This window comes from Coturnix japonica, unplaced genomic scaffold, assembly GCF_054131305.1.
Source record: "Coturnix japonica strain WE unplaced genomic scaffold, WE-NBRP24 Scf082, whole genome shotgun sequence".
Lineage (NCBI taxonomy): Eukaryota > Metazoa > Chordata > Aves > Galliformes > Phasianidae > Coturnix > Coturnix japonica.
In genome coordinates this window covers 379,010-392,235 of record NW_028188985.1, presented here as the reverse complement: position 1 = coordinate 392,235, position 13,226 = coordinate 379,010, and the positions used below count along the sequence as shown (strand labels likewise).

The 13,226-nt window shown below is 61.6% G+C and overlaps 1 protein-coding gene across 1 annotated transcript in view; it reads left to right on the top strand.

Annotated features, from left to right (window-relative positions):
* Positions 1–486: 486 nt before the first annotated feature.
* LOC107307058 (ephrin type-B receptor 4) overlaps positions 487–13,226 on the top strand; it is a gene marked incomplete at its 5' end in the record, with an annotated part of 17,968 nt that continues 5,228 nt past the window's right edge. The window contains 12 exon segments of the mRNA XM_085534389.1: positions 487–1,383; positions 1,385–1,733; positions 4,063–4,218; positions 4,333–4,671; positions 5,202–5,331; positions 6,205–6,239; positions 6,328–6,379; positions 7,490–7,591; positions 8,761–8,822; positions 9,867–9,980; positions 10,720–10,967; positions 12,829–13,044. Coding sequence (XP_085390515.1) covers positions 487–1,383; positions 1,385–1,733; positions 4,063–4,218; positions 4,333–4,671; positions 5,202–5,331; positions 6,205–6,239; positions 6,328–6,379; positions 7,490–7,591; positions 8,761–8,822; positions 9,867–9,980; positions 10,720–10,967; positions 12,829–13,044 — 2,700 coding nt within the window.

The window sequence follows — 13,226 nt, the reverse complement described above, 5'->3', positions numbered from 1 at the left end:
CCCCCATTACCCCCATTACCCCCATTACCCCCCATACCCCCCATTTCCCCCCATTACCCCCCATTACCCCCATTACCCCCATATCCCCCATTACCCCCATATCCCCCATTACCCCCTATAACCCCCATTACCCCCATTACCCCCCATTACCCCCCATTACCCCCATTAGCCCCCATTAGCCCCCATTACCCCCCATTACCCCCATACCCCCCATTACCCCCATATCCCCCATATCCCCCATTACCCCATTACCCCCATTACCCCCTATAACCCCCCCCATGTAACGCCCCCCCCGCAGTGGGAGGAGCTGAGCGCTCTGGACGATGAGCGTCACTCGTCGGTTCGAACGTTCGAGGTTTGTTCGGGTCTCCGCCCCCCCGGCCCCCCCCAGAACAGCTGGTTACGTTCCACGTGGGTCCCGCGCCGTGGGGCCACCCACGTGTACGTGGAGCTCCGTTACACCGGTGTTGGAATGTGACGCTTTGATCGCCCGGTACCGGGGGAACCGCCCCGCCCCCATCCGGCACCGCCCCCAACCGGGACGACGGGGCGGGGGGTCGCCATGGAGACGGGGCCGGGGGTGGTCACCATGGCAACAGGAGGAGACGTAGCGACGGCCATAGCAACGGGACGGGGAGCATTGGTAACCATAGCAACGGGACCGGGAGCATTGGTAACCATAGCAACAGGACTGAGGGATGCTGCAACCATAGCAACGGGTCCGGGAGCATCGGTAACCATGGCAACGGGTCCATTGGTAACCATAGCAACGGGACCGAGGGATGCTGCAACCATAGCAACGAATCCAGGAGCATCAGTTGCCATAGCAACGGGTCTAGGAGCATCCGTAACCATAGCAACGGGACCGAGGGATGCTGCAACCATAGCAACGGGTCCAGGAGCATCAGTAACCATAGCAACGACCATAGCAACAGGACCGGGAGCATCGGTAACCATAGCAACGGCCTTAGCAACAGGACTGAAGGATGCTGCAACCATAGCAACGGCTCCAGGAGCATCAGTTGCCATAGCAACGGGACTAAGGGATGCTGCAACCATAGCAACGGCTCCAGGAGCATCAGTTGCCATAGCAACAGGACCGAGGGATGCTGCAACCATAGCAACAGCTCCAGGAGCATCGATGTCCATAGCAACAGCCCCCCCACCGGCCGCCGTTCCCATGGCAACGCCGTTCTGTCCCCCCCCCGCCCCCGCCGCAGCCCGTCCCCCTCCCTCCGTCCATGCAAGGAAACGTTCAATGTGTTCTATCACGAATCTGATGCCGACACGGCCACGGCCTCGACCCCCCCGTGGATGGAGAACCCGTACATCAAAGTGGACACGGTGGCGGCCGAACATTTGGCCCGACCCGGTCGAAACAACGGCCCGACCCGAGGGGAGGGTGAACACGAAGACGTTACGTTTGGGACCTTTAAGCCGGGCCGGGTTCTATTTGGCCTTCCAGGACCTGGGCGCCTGCATGGCGCTGCTCTCCGTCCGTATTTACTTCTATCGCTGCCCCGCCCTGCTCACGAGATGGGCCCGGTTCCCCGACACGGTGCCCAAGGAGCTGGTGGCCGCCGTGACCGGGAGCTGCGTGGATGGGGCGGAACCGGATGGGAACGGGGAGAGACCCAGCATGTACTGCAGGGAGGACGGGAGGTGGGCACAGCCACCAACAAGGGGCTGCCGGTGTGCGGCGGGGTGGGAAACGGAGCGGGACACGTGTAGGGGTGAGTATGGGGGCTATGGGTTATGGGGGGCTATGGGGGGTGATGGGGTAATGGGGGTAATAGGGGGCGATGGGGGTAATGAGGGGGATGGGGGGTAATTGGGGGTAATAGGGGGGATGGGGTAATGGGGGGTAATGGGGGGGGATGGGGGATGGGGGGCATGGGGGTAATTGGGGGGGATGGGGGTAATAGGGGGAGATGGGGGGTGATGGGGTAATGGGGGGTGATGGGGAGTAATGGGGGATGGGGGGGCATGGGGTAATGGGGGGGGATGGGGTAATGGGGGGAGATGGGGAGTGATGGGGTAATGGGGTGGATGGGGTAATGGGGGGTGATGGGGTAATGGGGGGATGGGGGGGAGGATGGGGGGTAATGGGGTAATAGGGGTGATGGGGTAATAGGGGGGTGATGGGATGGGGGTAATGGGGGGTAATGGGGGGCATGGGGGTAATTGGGGGTAATAGGGGGTGATGGGGGGTGATGGGGTAATGGGGGGGGATGGGGGTATTAGGGGGTGATGGGGTATGGGGGGTAATGGAGGGATGGGGGGTAATGGGGGGGGATGGGGGTAATGGGGGGGGATGGGGGTAATGGGGGTAATAGGGGGGTATGGGGGTAATGGGGGGGGATGGGGGGTAATGGGGGTAATAGGGGGTAATGGGGGTGATGGGGTAATGGGGGGGATGGGGGGTAATGGGGGTAATGGGGGGTAATAGGGGGTAATGGGGGGTAATGGGGTAATGGGGTAATGGGGGGGATGGGGTAATGGGGGTAATGGGGGTAATAGGGGGTAATGGGGGGTAATGGGGGTAATAGGGGGTAATGGGGGGTAATGGGGTAATGGGGGTAATGGGGGGGGATGGGGTAATGGGGGGTAATAGGGGGTAATGGGGGGTAATGGGGTAATGGGGGTAATGGGGTGGGATGGGGGGTAATAGGGGGAGATGGGGGTGATGGGGTAATGGGGAGTGATGGAGGGTAATATGGGGTGATGGGGTAATAGGGGGAATGGGGTGGGATGGGGGTAATAGGGGGAGATGGGGGGTGATGGGGTAATGGGGGGTGATGGGGGTAATAGGGGGGAATGGGGGGGGATGGGGTAATTGGGGGGGATGGGGGTAATAGGGGGTGATGGGGGTATTAGGGGGGAATGGGGGGGATGGGGTAATAGGGGGTGATGGGGTAATGGGGGTAATTAGGGGGGGATGGGGGTAATGGGGGGAGATGGGGGGTGATGGGGTAATGGGGGTAATAGGGGGTAATGGGGTAATGGGGGTAATAGGGGGAGATGAGGGTAATGGGGGGGTTATGGTAGGGGGTGAGGGGGTGGGGGGGCTGAGGGGGATGGGGGTAATGGGGGGTAATGGGGTAATGGGGTAATGGGGGGGATGGGGATGAGATGGGGGGGCAATGGGGTGTAATGGGGTTGGGGGGAAGGATGGGGGGTAATGGGAGTTGATGGGGTAATGGGGGGGGATGGGGGAAATTGGGGGTAATAGGGGGTAATGGGGGGGATGGGGTAATGGGGGGGATGGGGGTAATGGGGGGGATGGGGGTAATAGGGAGTGATGGGGTAATGGGGGGTGATGGGGGGGATGGGGGATAATGGGGGGTGATGGGGTAATGAGGGGTAATAGGGGGTAATAGGGGGCGATGGGGTAATGGGGGGGGATGGGGGTGAGATGGGAGGGTAATGGGGTTGGGGGATGGGGGGAGGATGGGGGATAATGGGGGGTGATGGGGTAATGGGGGGGGATGGGAGTAATAGGGGTAATGGGGGAAGATGAGGGGTAATGGGGTTGGGGGGAGGATGGGGGTAATGGGAGGTGATGGGGTAATGGGGGGGATGGGGGGATGATGGGGGTGAAGGGGTGGGGGGTAATGGGGGGGGTCGTTGTGCTGAGCCCCCATCCCAGGGCTGCATCAGTGGGGCTGGATAGAGAGTGATATGGGGGGCAGGTGGGGGGTGATGGGGGGATGGAGGGTTAATGGGGGGGATGTGGGGCAATGGAGAGGAGGGTTAATGGGGAGTGATGGGGGTGATTGGTGGGGGGTGATGGGGGGTGATGGGGAGGGTAGATGTGCTGAGCCCCCAACCCAGGGCTGTGTCTGTGGGGCAGGATGGGAGCCCCACGGGGAGGGGTGTTGAGGTGAGATGGGGGGCAGTGGGGGGGGTGATGGGGCAGTTGGGGGGCAATGAGGGCAGCCATGGGGCAGCAATTGGGCTTCAGTGGGTTCTATAGGATCAATGGGACATTAATGGGGACAGAAGGGGTGAATGGGGCTCAATGGGACCCCTCTGATCCCCCCATTTCTTGCCCCCCCCCAGCCTGCCCCCCAGAGACCTTTAAGGCGGAGCCGGGGGCGGAGCGGTGCCGGCCGTGCCCCCCCCACAGCCGTGCCCCACAAGTGGGGGGCAGAACGTGCAGCTGCCACAGCGGGTACTACAGAGCGCCGGGGGAGGGGCCTGAAGAGCCCTGCACAGGTGTGGGGGGGTCTCCAGCCCCCAAACCTTTAGTCCTCCAGCCCCACACCTTTGGTCCTCCAGCCCCACACCTTTGGTCCTCCAGCCCCATAACCACCCTCTTTCCCCCCCCAGCCCCCCCCTCCGCCCCCCGCAGCATCGTTGCCCACCTCAATGGCTCCTCGGTCCTCCTGGAATGGAGTGAACCCCGTGACGGGGGGGGCCGCCCCGACACCAATTATGGGGTGGAATGTCGCGCCTGCCCCGAACGCGACCCACGGAACCGCTGTGGGTCCTGCTCCCATCTCAGCTTCCAGCCCGGATCTATGGGGCTGAGCCAACGTTCCGTCAGCGCCGTGGGGCTGCGGCCCTACATCACGTACACCTTCACCATCACCGCACGCAATGGGGTGTCGCACCTCAGCCCTATAGCGGCGCCGGGAGAGGAGATCAACGTCACCACCACAAGGGATGGTGAGCTGCCCCATAGCGGCCCGGAACCACGCTGGGACCCCTTAACCCCCATTGGGACCCCATAAACCCACTGGGACCCCATAACACCCCACAGGACCCCATAACCCCTCTGGGACCCCATAACCCCCATGGGGCTCCATAAACCCCTTTGGGACTCTATAAACCCCATTGGGACCCTATAGGGCCCCATAAACCCCATTGGGGGCCCATAAACCCACTGGGACCCCATAACCCCCATTGGGACCCCATAAACCCACTGGGACCCCATAACCCCCATTGGGACCCCATAAACCCACTGGGACCCCATAAACCCCATTGGGACCCCATAACCCCCACTGGGACCCCATAACCCCATGGGACCCCATAAACCCCTATGGGGCTCCATAAACCCCATTGGGACCTCATAACTCCATTGGGACCCTATAAGAGTCCCCCATAGCCTCAATGGGACCCCATAACCCCATTGGGACCCTATAAGTGCCCCATGACCCAACAACCCCTTTATTTAACCCCTGCCCCCCTCCTTGCAGTGCCCCCCCCCGTACAGGAGGTGTTACGGGTCGGGGGGTCCCCAACGGGGGTGACGCTGTCATGGCCGCCCCCCCCCCGACCCCCCCGGGAGGAAACGTGCTGGACTACGAGGTCAAATACTACCTCAAGGTGTGGGGGGGGTCTCATTGGGGGGGGGGGGGGGGGGTGTCTTATCTGGGGGGGGGGTCCTATTTGTGGGGTCCGTGGGGGGGAGGGGGTTTCTTTTGGGGGGGGGTCTTAATGGGGGAGGTCCTTGGGGGGGCAGTGGGGGGGGGGCTTCGTTTGGGGGGAGCATCATGGGGAGGATCTGGAGGGGGGTCTTATTTGGGGGGGGGTCCTTGGGGGCGTCTTATTTTGGGGGGGTCTTATTGGGGGGGGCAGCGGGGAGGGTCTGGAGGGGGGTCTTACTGGGGGGGGTCCTTTGGGGTCCTTGGGGGGTGGTCTTATTTGGGGGAGGGCACATAGGAAGGATCTGGAGGGGGTCTTATTTGGGGGGGGTCTTATTTGGGGGGGGTCCTTGGGGGACAGTGGGGGGAGGGGGTTTCTTTTGGGGGGGGTCTTATTTGGGGGGGGGGTCTTAATGGGGGAGGTCCTTGGGGGGGGCAGCGGGGGGGGGCTTCGTTTGGGGGGGGTGTCATGGGGAGGATCTGGAGGGGGGTCTTATTTGGGGGGGGTCTTATTTGGGGGGGGTCCTTGGGGGGACAGTGGGGGGGAGGGGGTTTCTTTTGGGGGGGGTCTTATTTGGGGGGGGGGTCTTAATGAGGGAGGTCTTGGGGGAGCAGTGGGGGGGGCTTCGTTTGGGGGGGGTGTCATGGGGAGGGATCTGGAGGGGGGTCTTATTTGGGGGGGGTCTTATTTGGGGGGGGGTTCTTATTTGGGGGAGGGCAGCAGGGAGGATCTGGAGGGGGGTCATATTGGGGGGGGTTATTGGGGGGGGGTTTATTGGGGGCGGGCTATGGGTGGGGGGTGTGATGATATCATTGCCCCCCCCCCCCTCCATAGGTGGGCGATGGGGGGGTCTCGGAGGGTCCCCCCCTGTTCCTGAAGGTCCCGTCGGAGCGGGCGGAGCTGGGGGGCTGCGGCGGGGGGCGCTCTATGGGGTGAGGGTCCGGAGCCCGATCTGAGGCCGGATACGGAGAGTTCGGACCCGAAACCGTCATCAGCACCGCGGGCAGCGGTGAGAGACCCCCCCCATAGGAACCCCCCATAGGAACCCCCCCATAGGACCCCTCATAGGATCCCCCCCATAGGACCCCCCCATAGTATTACCCCCATAGGACCCCCTCATACGATGCTCCCCTTAGGACCCCCCATAGAACCCCCCCCTTAGGACCCCCCCATAGGACCCCCCCATAGGACCATCCCCGGGACCCCCCCCATAGGACCCCCCCATAGGTCCCCCTCATAGGATCCCCCCATAGGACCCCCCCATAGAACCCCCCTGGGACCCCCCCCATAGCACCCTCCCATAGGACCCCCCCCAGAACCCCCCCATAGGACCCCCTCATAGGATCCCCCCCTTATAACCCCCCAATAGGACCCCCCCATAGGACCCCTGGGACCCCCCACATAGAACCCCCCATAGGACCCCTCATAGGATCCCCCCCTTAGGACCCCCTATAGGACACCCACCATAAGACCCCCATAGTATTACCCCCATAGAACCCCCCCTTAGGACCCCCCCATGGGACCCCCCCATAGGACCCCCACCATAGGACCATCCCCGGGACCCCCCCCATAGTACCCCCCCTTAGGACCCCCTGGACCCCCCCCATAGAACCCCCACCATAGGACCCCCATATAGGATCCCCCCCTTAAACCCCCCCCATAGTACCCCCCCATAGGACCCCCCTGGGACCCCCCCCATAGAACCCCCCCATAGGACCCCCTCATAGGATCCCCCCTTAAACCCCCCCCATAGTACCCCCCCATAGGACCCCCCTGGGACCCCCCCATAGAACCCCCACCATAGGACCCCCTCATAGGATCCCCCCTTATAACCCCCCATAGGACCCCTCCCCTATAACCCTATTAAACCCCCCTGGACCCCCATCTTATCCAATAAGACCCCCCAGCCCCCCCCAAAAAAACCCCATGCCCCCCCATAACCCTATTGGACCCCCCCAGGACCCCCACCTTAATAAGACCCCCCAACCCCCCCCCCCCCAAAACCCCATGCCCCCCCCATAACCCTATTGGACCCCCCTGCCCCCCCCCACTCCATCCCTTCTCGTGCCCCCCCCCCAATATACAACAACATCTTTGTGCCCCCCCCCCCATTTTCCAGCAGAATTGATCCGGGGGGAGCACGGGGGTCTCATCGCGGGGGCAGCCGCCGTGGGGGGCTCGTGGTGCTGGCGCTGCTGGGGGGGGCGCTGCTCTATCTCAGGTGAGGGGGGGGTTAAATGGGGGGGGGGGCTCTGGGGGTCCTGGGAGGGGGGTTGAGTGTCCTGGGGGGTTTTGGGGGCTCTGGGGGGTCCTAAAGTGTCCTGGGGGGTCCTGGGGGGGGTATGAGTGTCCTGGGGGGGGCTTGGGGGGTTTTGGGGGGATCTGGGGGGGTCTTAAAGTGTCCTGGGGGGGTCCTGGGGGGGGTTGAGTGTCCTGGGGGGGGTCTTGGGGGGGCTCTGAGGGGTCTTAAAGTGTCCTGGGGGACATATAAGGGTCCTGGGGGGGGTCCAATAAGGTTATGGGGGGGGTCCTGGGGGGTCTTTGGGGGGGGGTCCTAAATAGTGTTGAGTGTGTGTGGGGGTCCTGGGGTCCTGGGGGGGGTATGAATGTCTGGGGGGGTCTTGGGGGGTGTCTGGGGGTCTCTGGGGGGGTCTTAAAGTGTCCTAGGGGGGGTCTTGGGGGGTGTTTGGGGGGCTCTGGGGGTCTTAAAGTGTCCTGGGGGACATATAAGGGTCCTGGGGGGGGTCCAATAAGGTTATGGGGGGGGTCCTGGGGGGTCTTTGGGGGGGATCCTAAATAGTGTTGGGTGTGTGGGGGGGTCCTGGGGGGTATGAATGTCCTGGGGGGGTCTTGGGGGGTTTTGGGGGGATCTGGGGGGGTCTTAAAGTGTCCTAGGGGGGGTCCCTGGGGGGTGTTGGGGGAGCTCTGGGGGGTCTTAAAGTGTCCTGGGGGACATATAAGGGTCCTGGGGGGGGGGGTCCAATAAGGTTTGGGGGGTTATGGGGGGTCTTTGGGGGGGGTCTTGAAGGGTCTTGTGGGGGGGGGGGGGTCCTGGGGGTCCTGGGGGGTCCCAATGGATCCTGGGGGGTCTTTGGGGGGGGGTCCTAAATAGTTTTGGGTGTGTGTGGGGGGGTTGAGGGTCCTGGGGGGTCCAATATGATTATGGGGGGGTTATGGGGGGTTTTTGGGGGGGTCCTAAAGGGTTTGGGGGGTTCTGGGGGTCGTGGGGGGTATTGATGGTCCCGGGGGGGTCCAAAAATATCCTCTGTGGGTCTCAAAGATCCTAAAGGGTTTTTGGGGGTTGTTGGGGGGGGTTTGGGGGTCCTGGGGGCTCCATGGGGGTCTGCAGGGTCTCCTTTCCTAAACCCCCCCCCCCATAAACACACACAGGCGTCAAAGGCAGCGAGAGGGGGAGGACAGCGATGGGGACAGCGAGCGAGGGGGGGGGCACGGTGAGTGTGGGGTGGGACACCCCATAGCACCCCATAATACCCCATAGCACCCCATAGCACCCCATACAACTGCATATCACCCCATATAACCCCATTGTCAGTCCATATAACCCCATTGTCACACCATATCACCCCATAACACACATATAACCCTATATCACTCCATATCCCTCAGTGTCAACCAATATCACCCCAGTGTGACCCCATATCCCCCCATATCCCCCCATATCCCCCCATATCTCCCCATATCCCCCCCATATTCCCCCATACCACAATAGTCACCCCATATCCCCCCATATCCCCCCATTATCACCCCATATAACCCCATTATCAGCCCATATCCCCCATACACCCCATATCCCCCATATCACCCCATATCCCCCCATATCCCCCCATATCCCCCCCATATCCCCCCATATCACCCCATATCCCCCCCATATCCCCCCGTATCCCCCCGTATCCCCCCATATCCCCCCATATCCCCCCATATAACCCCATATCCCCCCCATATCCCCCCGTATCCCCCCATATCCCCCCATATCCCCCCATATCCCCCCATATCCCCCATATCACCCCATAACACACCATATAACCCCATTATCAGCCCATATCCCCCCATATCCCCCCCATATCCCCCCATATAACCCCATATAACCCCATATCCCCCCATATCCCCCCATATCCCCCCATATCCCCCCCATATCCCCCCATATCCCCCCATATCCCCCCATATCCCCCCCATATCACCCCATATCCCCCCATATCCCCCCCATATCCCCCATAACCCCCCATACCCCCCCATATCACCCCATATCACCCCATAACACACCATATAACCCCATTTATCACCCCATATCCCCCCATATCTCCCCATATCCCCCCATATCCCTCCATATCCCCCATATCCCCCCATATCTCCCCATATCCCCCCATATCCCCCCATATCCCCCCATATCCCCCCATATCACCCCATATCCCCCCATATCCCCCCATATCCCCCCATATCACCCCATATCCCCCCTGTTCCCAATGTCCGCCCCATAGGCCGCAAGTTGTACATCGACCCCCTGACGTACGAGGATCCCGCGGTGGCGCTGAGGGATTTCGCGCAGGAAATTGACGTCACCTGCGTCAAGATCGAGGAGGTCATCGGGGCGGGTGGGCAGCGACCCCCAGCGACCCCATAGAGACCAACCTGTGCCCTATAGAGCCCCATATAACCCCATAGAGACCATCCTGTGCCCTATAGAGCCCCATATAACTCCATAGAGCCCCATATAACCCCATAGAGACCCATATAACCCCATAGAGACCATTCTGTGCCACATTGAGCTCCATATAACCCCATAGAGCCCCTCCTCTGCCCCATAGAGCCCCATATAACCCCATAGAGCGCCATTCTCAGCCCATAGAGCCCCTCCTCTGCCCCATAGAGCCCCATATAACCCCATAGAACCCCATTCTCAAACCATAGAGCCATCCCTCCTCTCTTTCCCTCCCCCTTAGACCCCCTCCTTCTACCCATAGACCCCCATTCTTCCCCGCAGAGCCCCTTCCTCACCCCACAGACCCCCCCATAGGCCCCTTCCCTCCCCTCATAGACCCCAATTCCCCCCCTATAAACCCCTCTATCCACCTGCAGACCCCCATCCTCCCCCCACAAACCCCTCCCTCCCATTGTAACCCCCCCAAACCCCCTCCCAGACCTCCATTCTCTCCCCCAGACCCTCATTCTCCCCCTATACCCCCCCCAATCTCCCCCCACAGCCCTCCCTCCCCACCCAGACCCTCAATCTCCCCCATATCCCCCCATTCTCCCCCTATATCCCCCCCCATGCCCCCCTCAATCCCCCTATACCCCCTCCCTCACCCCCCCCATCCTTCTCCCCCCCCCCAGGTGAATTTGGGGAGGTCTGTCGGGGTCGCCTGGCTCTCCCCGGCCGCCCCGAGTCCCCGGTGGCCGTGAAGACGTTGAAGGGCAACGCGGGGGAGCGGCAGAGGAGGGAGTTCCTGGGGGAGGCGGCTCGGATGGGGCAGTTCGCCCACCCCAACGTGGTGAGGCTGAGAGGGGTCGTCACCCACGGGGCCCCCACCATGATCCTCACCGAGTACATGGAGAACGGGGCGCTCGACGCCTTCCTAAGGGTAGGAAATGGGGGGGGATATGGGGTCGTTGGGGGCTGTGGGGGGATATGGGGATATATGGGGTGATGGAGAGATATGGGGGGATGTGTGGGCACTGGGGGCTCTGGGCGGCCTCGTAACAGCCCCGTAGTGTCCCTGGCTGCCCCATAAACGACACAACGACCCCATAAGTGCTGTGATAACCCTATAGGGCCCCATAGAGACCCTGAGGTGCAATTCCCTCTTTGAGCCACACGGGGCGCTCAATACATGGAACCCTATGGGTGCAATTCCCATTTAAGCCACACGGGGGCGCTCAATACATGTTAATGGCTCTCCAGCCCCATAAGTGCTTCTCCAGCCCCATAAGCACTTCTCCAGCCCCATAAGCGATTCTCCATCCCTATAAGCGCTTCTCCAGCCCTATAAGCGCTTCTCCAGCCCCATAAGCGCTTCTCCAACCCCATAAGCGCTTCTCCAGCCCTATAAATGCTTCTCCAGCCCCATAAGCGCTTCTCCAGCCCCACAAGTGCCGTTTCACCCCGCAGAGCCACGTCGGGGCGCTCAGTACAACACGAACAGCCCTATGGGTGCAATTCCCCCCTCGATCCACACGGGGGCGCTCCATACACAACATCCCTATGGGTGCAATTCCCATTTAAGCCACACGGGGGCGCTCAATACATGGAACCCTGAGGTGCAATTCCCATTTAAGCCACGCGGGGCGCTCAATACATGGAACCCTATGGGTGCAATTCCCATGCATGTCAATAGCTCTCCAGCCCCATAGCCGCTTCTCCAGCCCCATAAGCGATTCTCCATCCCTATAAGCGCTTCTCCAGCCCCATAAGCGCTTCTCCAGCCCTATAAGCGCTTCTCCAGCCCCATAAGCGCTTCTCCAACCCCATAAGAGATTCTCCATCCCTATAAGCGCTTCTCCAGCCCCATAAGCGCTTCTCCAGCCCCACAAGTGCCATTTAACCCCACAGAGCCACGTCGGGGCGCTTAGTACAACACGAACAGCCCTATGGGTGCAATTCCCCCCTCGATCCACACGGGGGCGCTCCATACACAACATCCCTATGGGTGCAATTCCCCTTTGAGCCACACGGGGGCGCTCAATACATGGAACCCTATGGGTGCAATTCCCATGCATGTCAATGGCTCTCCAGCCCCATAAGCGCTTCTCCAGCCCCATAAGCGATTCTCCAGCCCCATAAGCGCTTCTCCAGCCCCACAAGTGCCATTTAACCCCACAGAGCCACGTCGGGGCGCTTAGTACAACACGAACATCCCTATGGGTGCAATTCCCCTTTCAGCCACACGGGGGCGCTCAATACATGGAACCCTATGGGTGCAATTCCCTCCTCGATCCACACGGGGGCGCTCCATACACAACATCCCTATGGGTGCAATTCCCATTTAAGCCACACGGGGGCGCTCAATACATGGAAGCCTATGGGTGCAATTCCCATTTAAGCCACACGGGGGCGCTCAATGCATGGAAGCCTATGGGTGCAATTCCCCTTTGAGCCACACGGGGGCGCTCAATGCACGTCAATGGCTCTCCAGCCCTATAAGCACTTCTCCAACCCCATAAGCGCTTCTCCAGCCCCACAAGTGCCGTTTCACCCCACAGAGCCACGTGGGGGCGCTCAGTACAACACGAACATCCCTATGGGTGCAATTCCCCCCTCGATCCACAACATCCTATGGTTGCACCCTATGGGTGCAATTCCCCTTTCAGCCACACGGGGGCGCTCAATACATGGAACCCTATGGGTGCAATTCCCATGCATGTCAATGGTTCTCCAGCCCTATAAGCGCCTCTCCAGCCCCATAAGCGCTTCTCCAGCCCCACAAGTGCCGTTTCACCCCGCAGAGCCACGTGGGGGCGCTCAGTGCCCTGCAGCAGGTTGCGATGCTGCGCGGGGTGGCGGCTGGGATGCGTTATTTGGCCGAGCTGGGCTTCGTGCACCGCGATCTGGCGGCTCGTAACGTGCTGCTGGACGCGCAGCTCGTCTGCAAAGTGGCCGATTTCGGGTTGGCCCGAGCGGTGCAACGCAGCGCCACAGACCCCACCTACACCAGCACCTTGGTGGGTCTATGGGGGTCTATGGGGGGGTGTGGGGCAGGAAGGGGCACCTGTGGGTCTAAGGGGGGGATGGGGGTCTATGGGGGGGTGTGGGGTGGGGGGGGCACCTGTGGGTCTATGGGGGCAATGGGGGTCTATGGGGGGGTGTGGGGTGAGGGGGGGCACCTGTGGGTCTATGGGGGCAA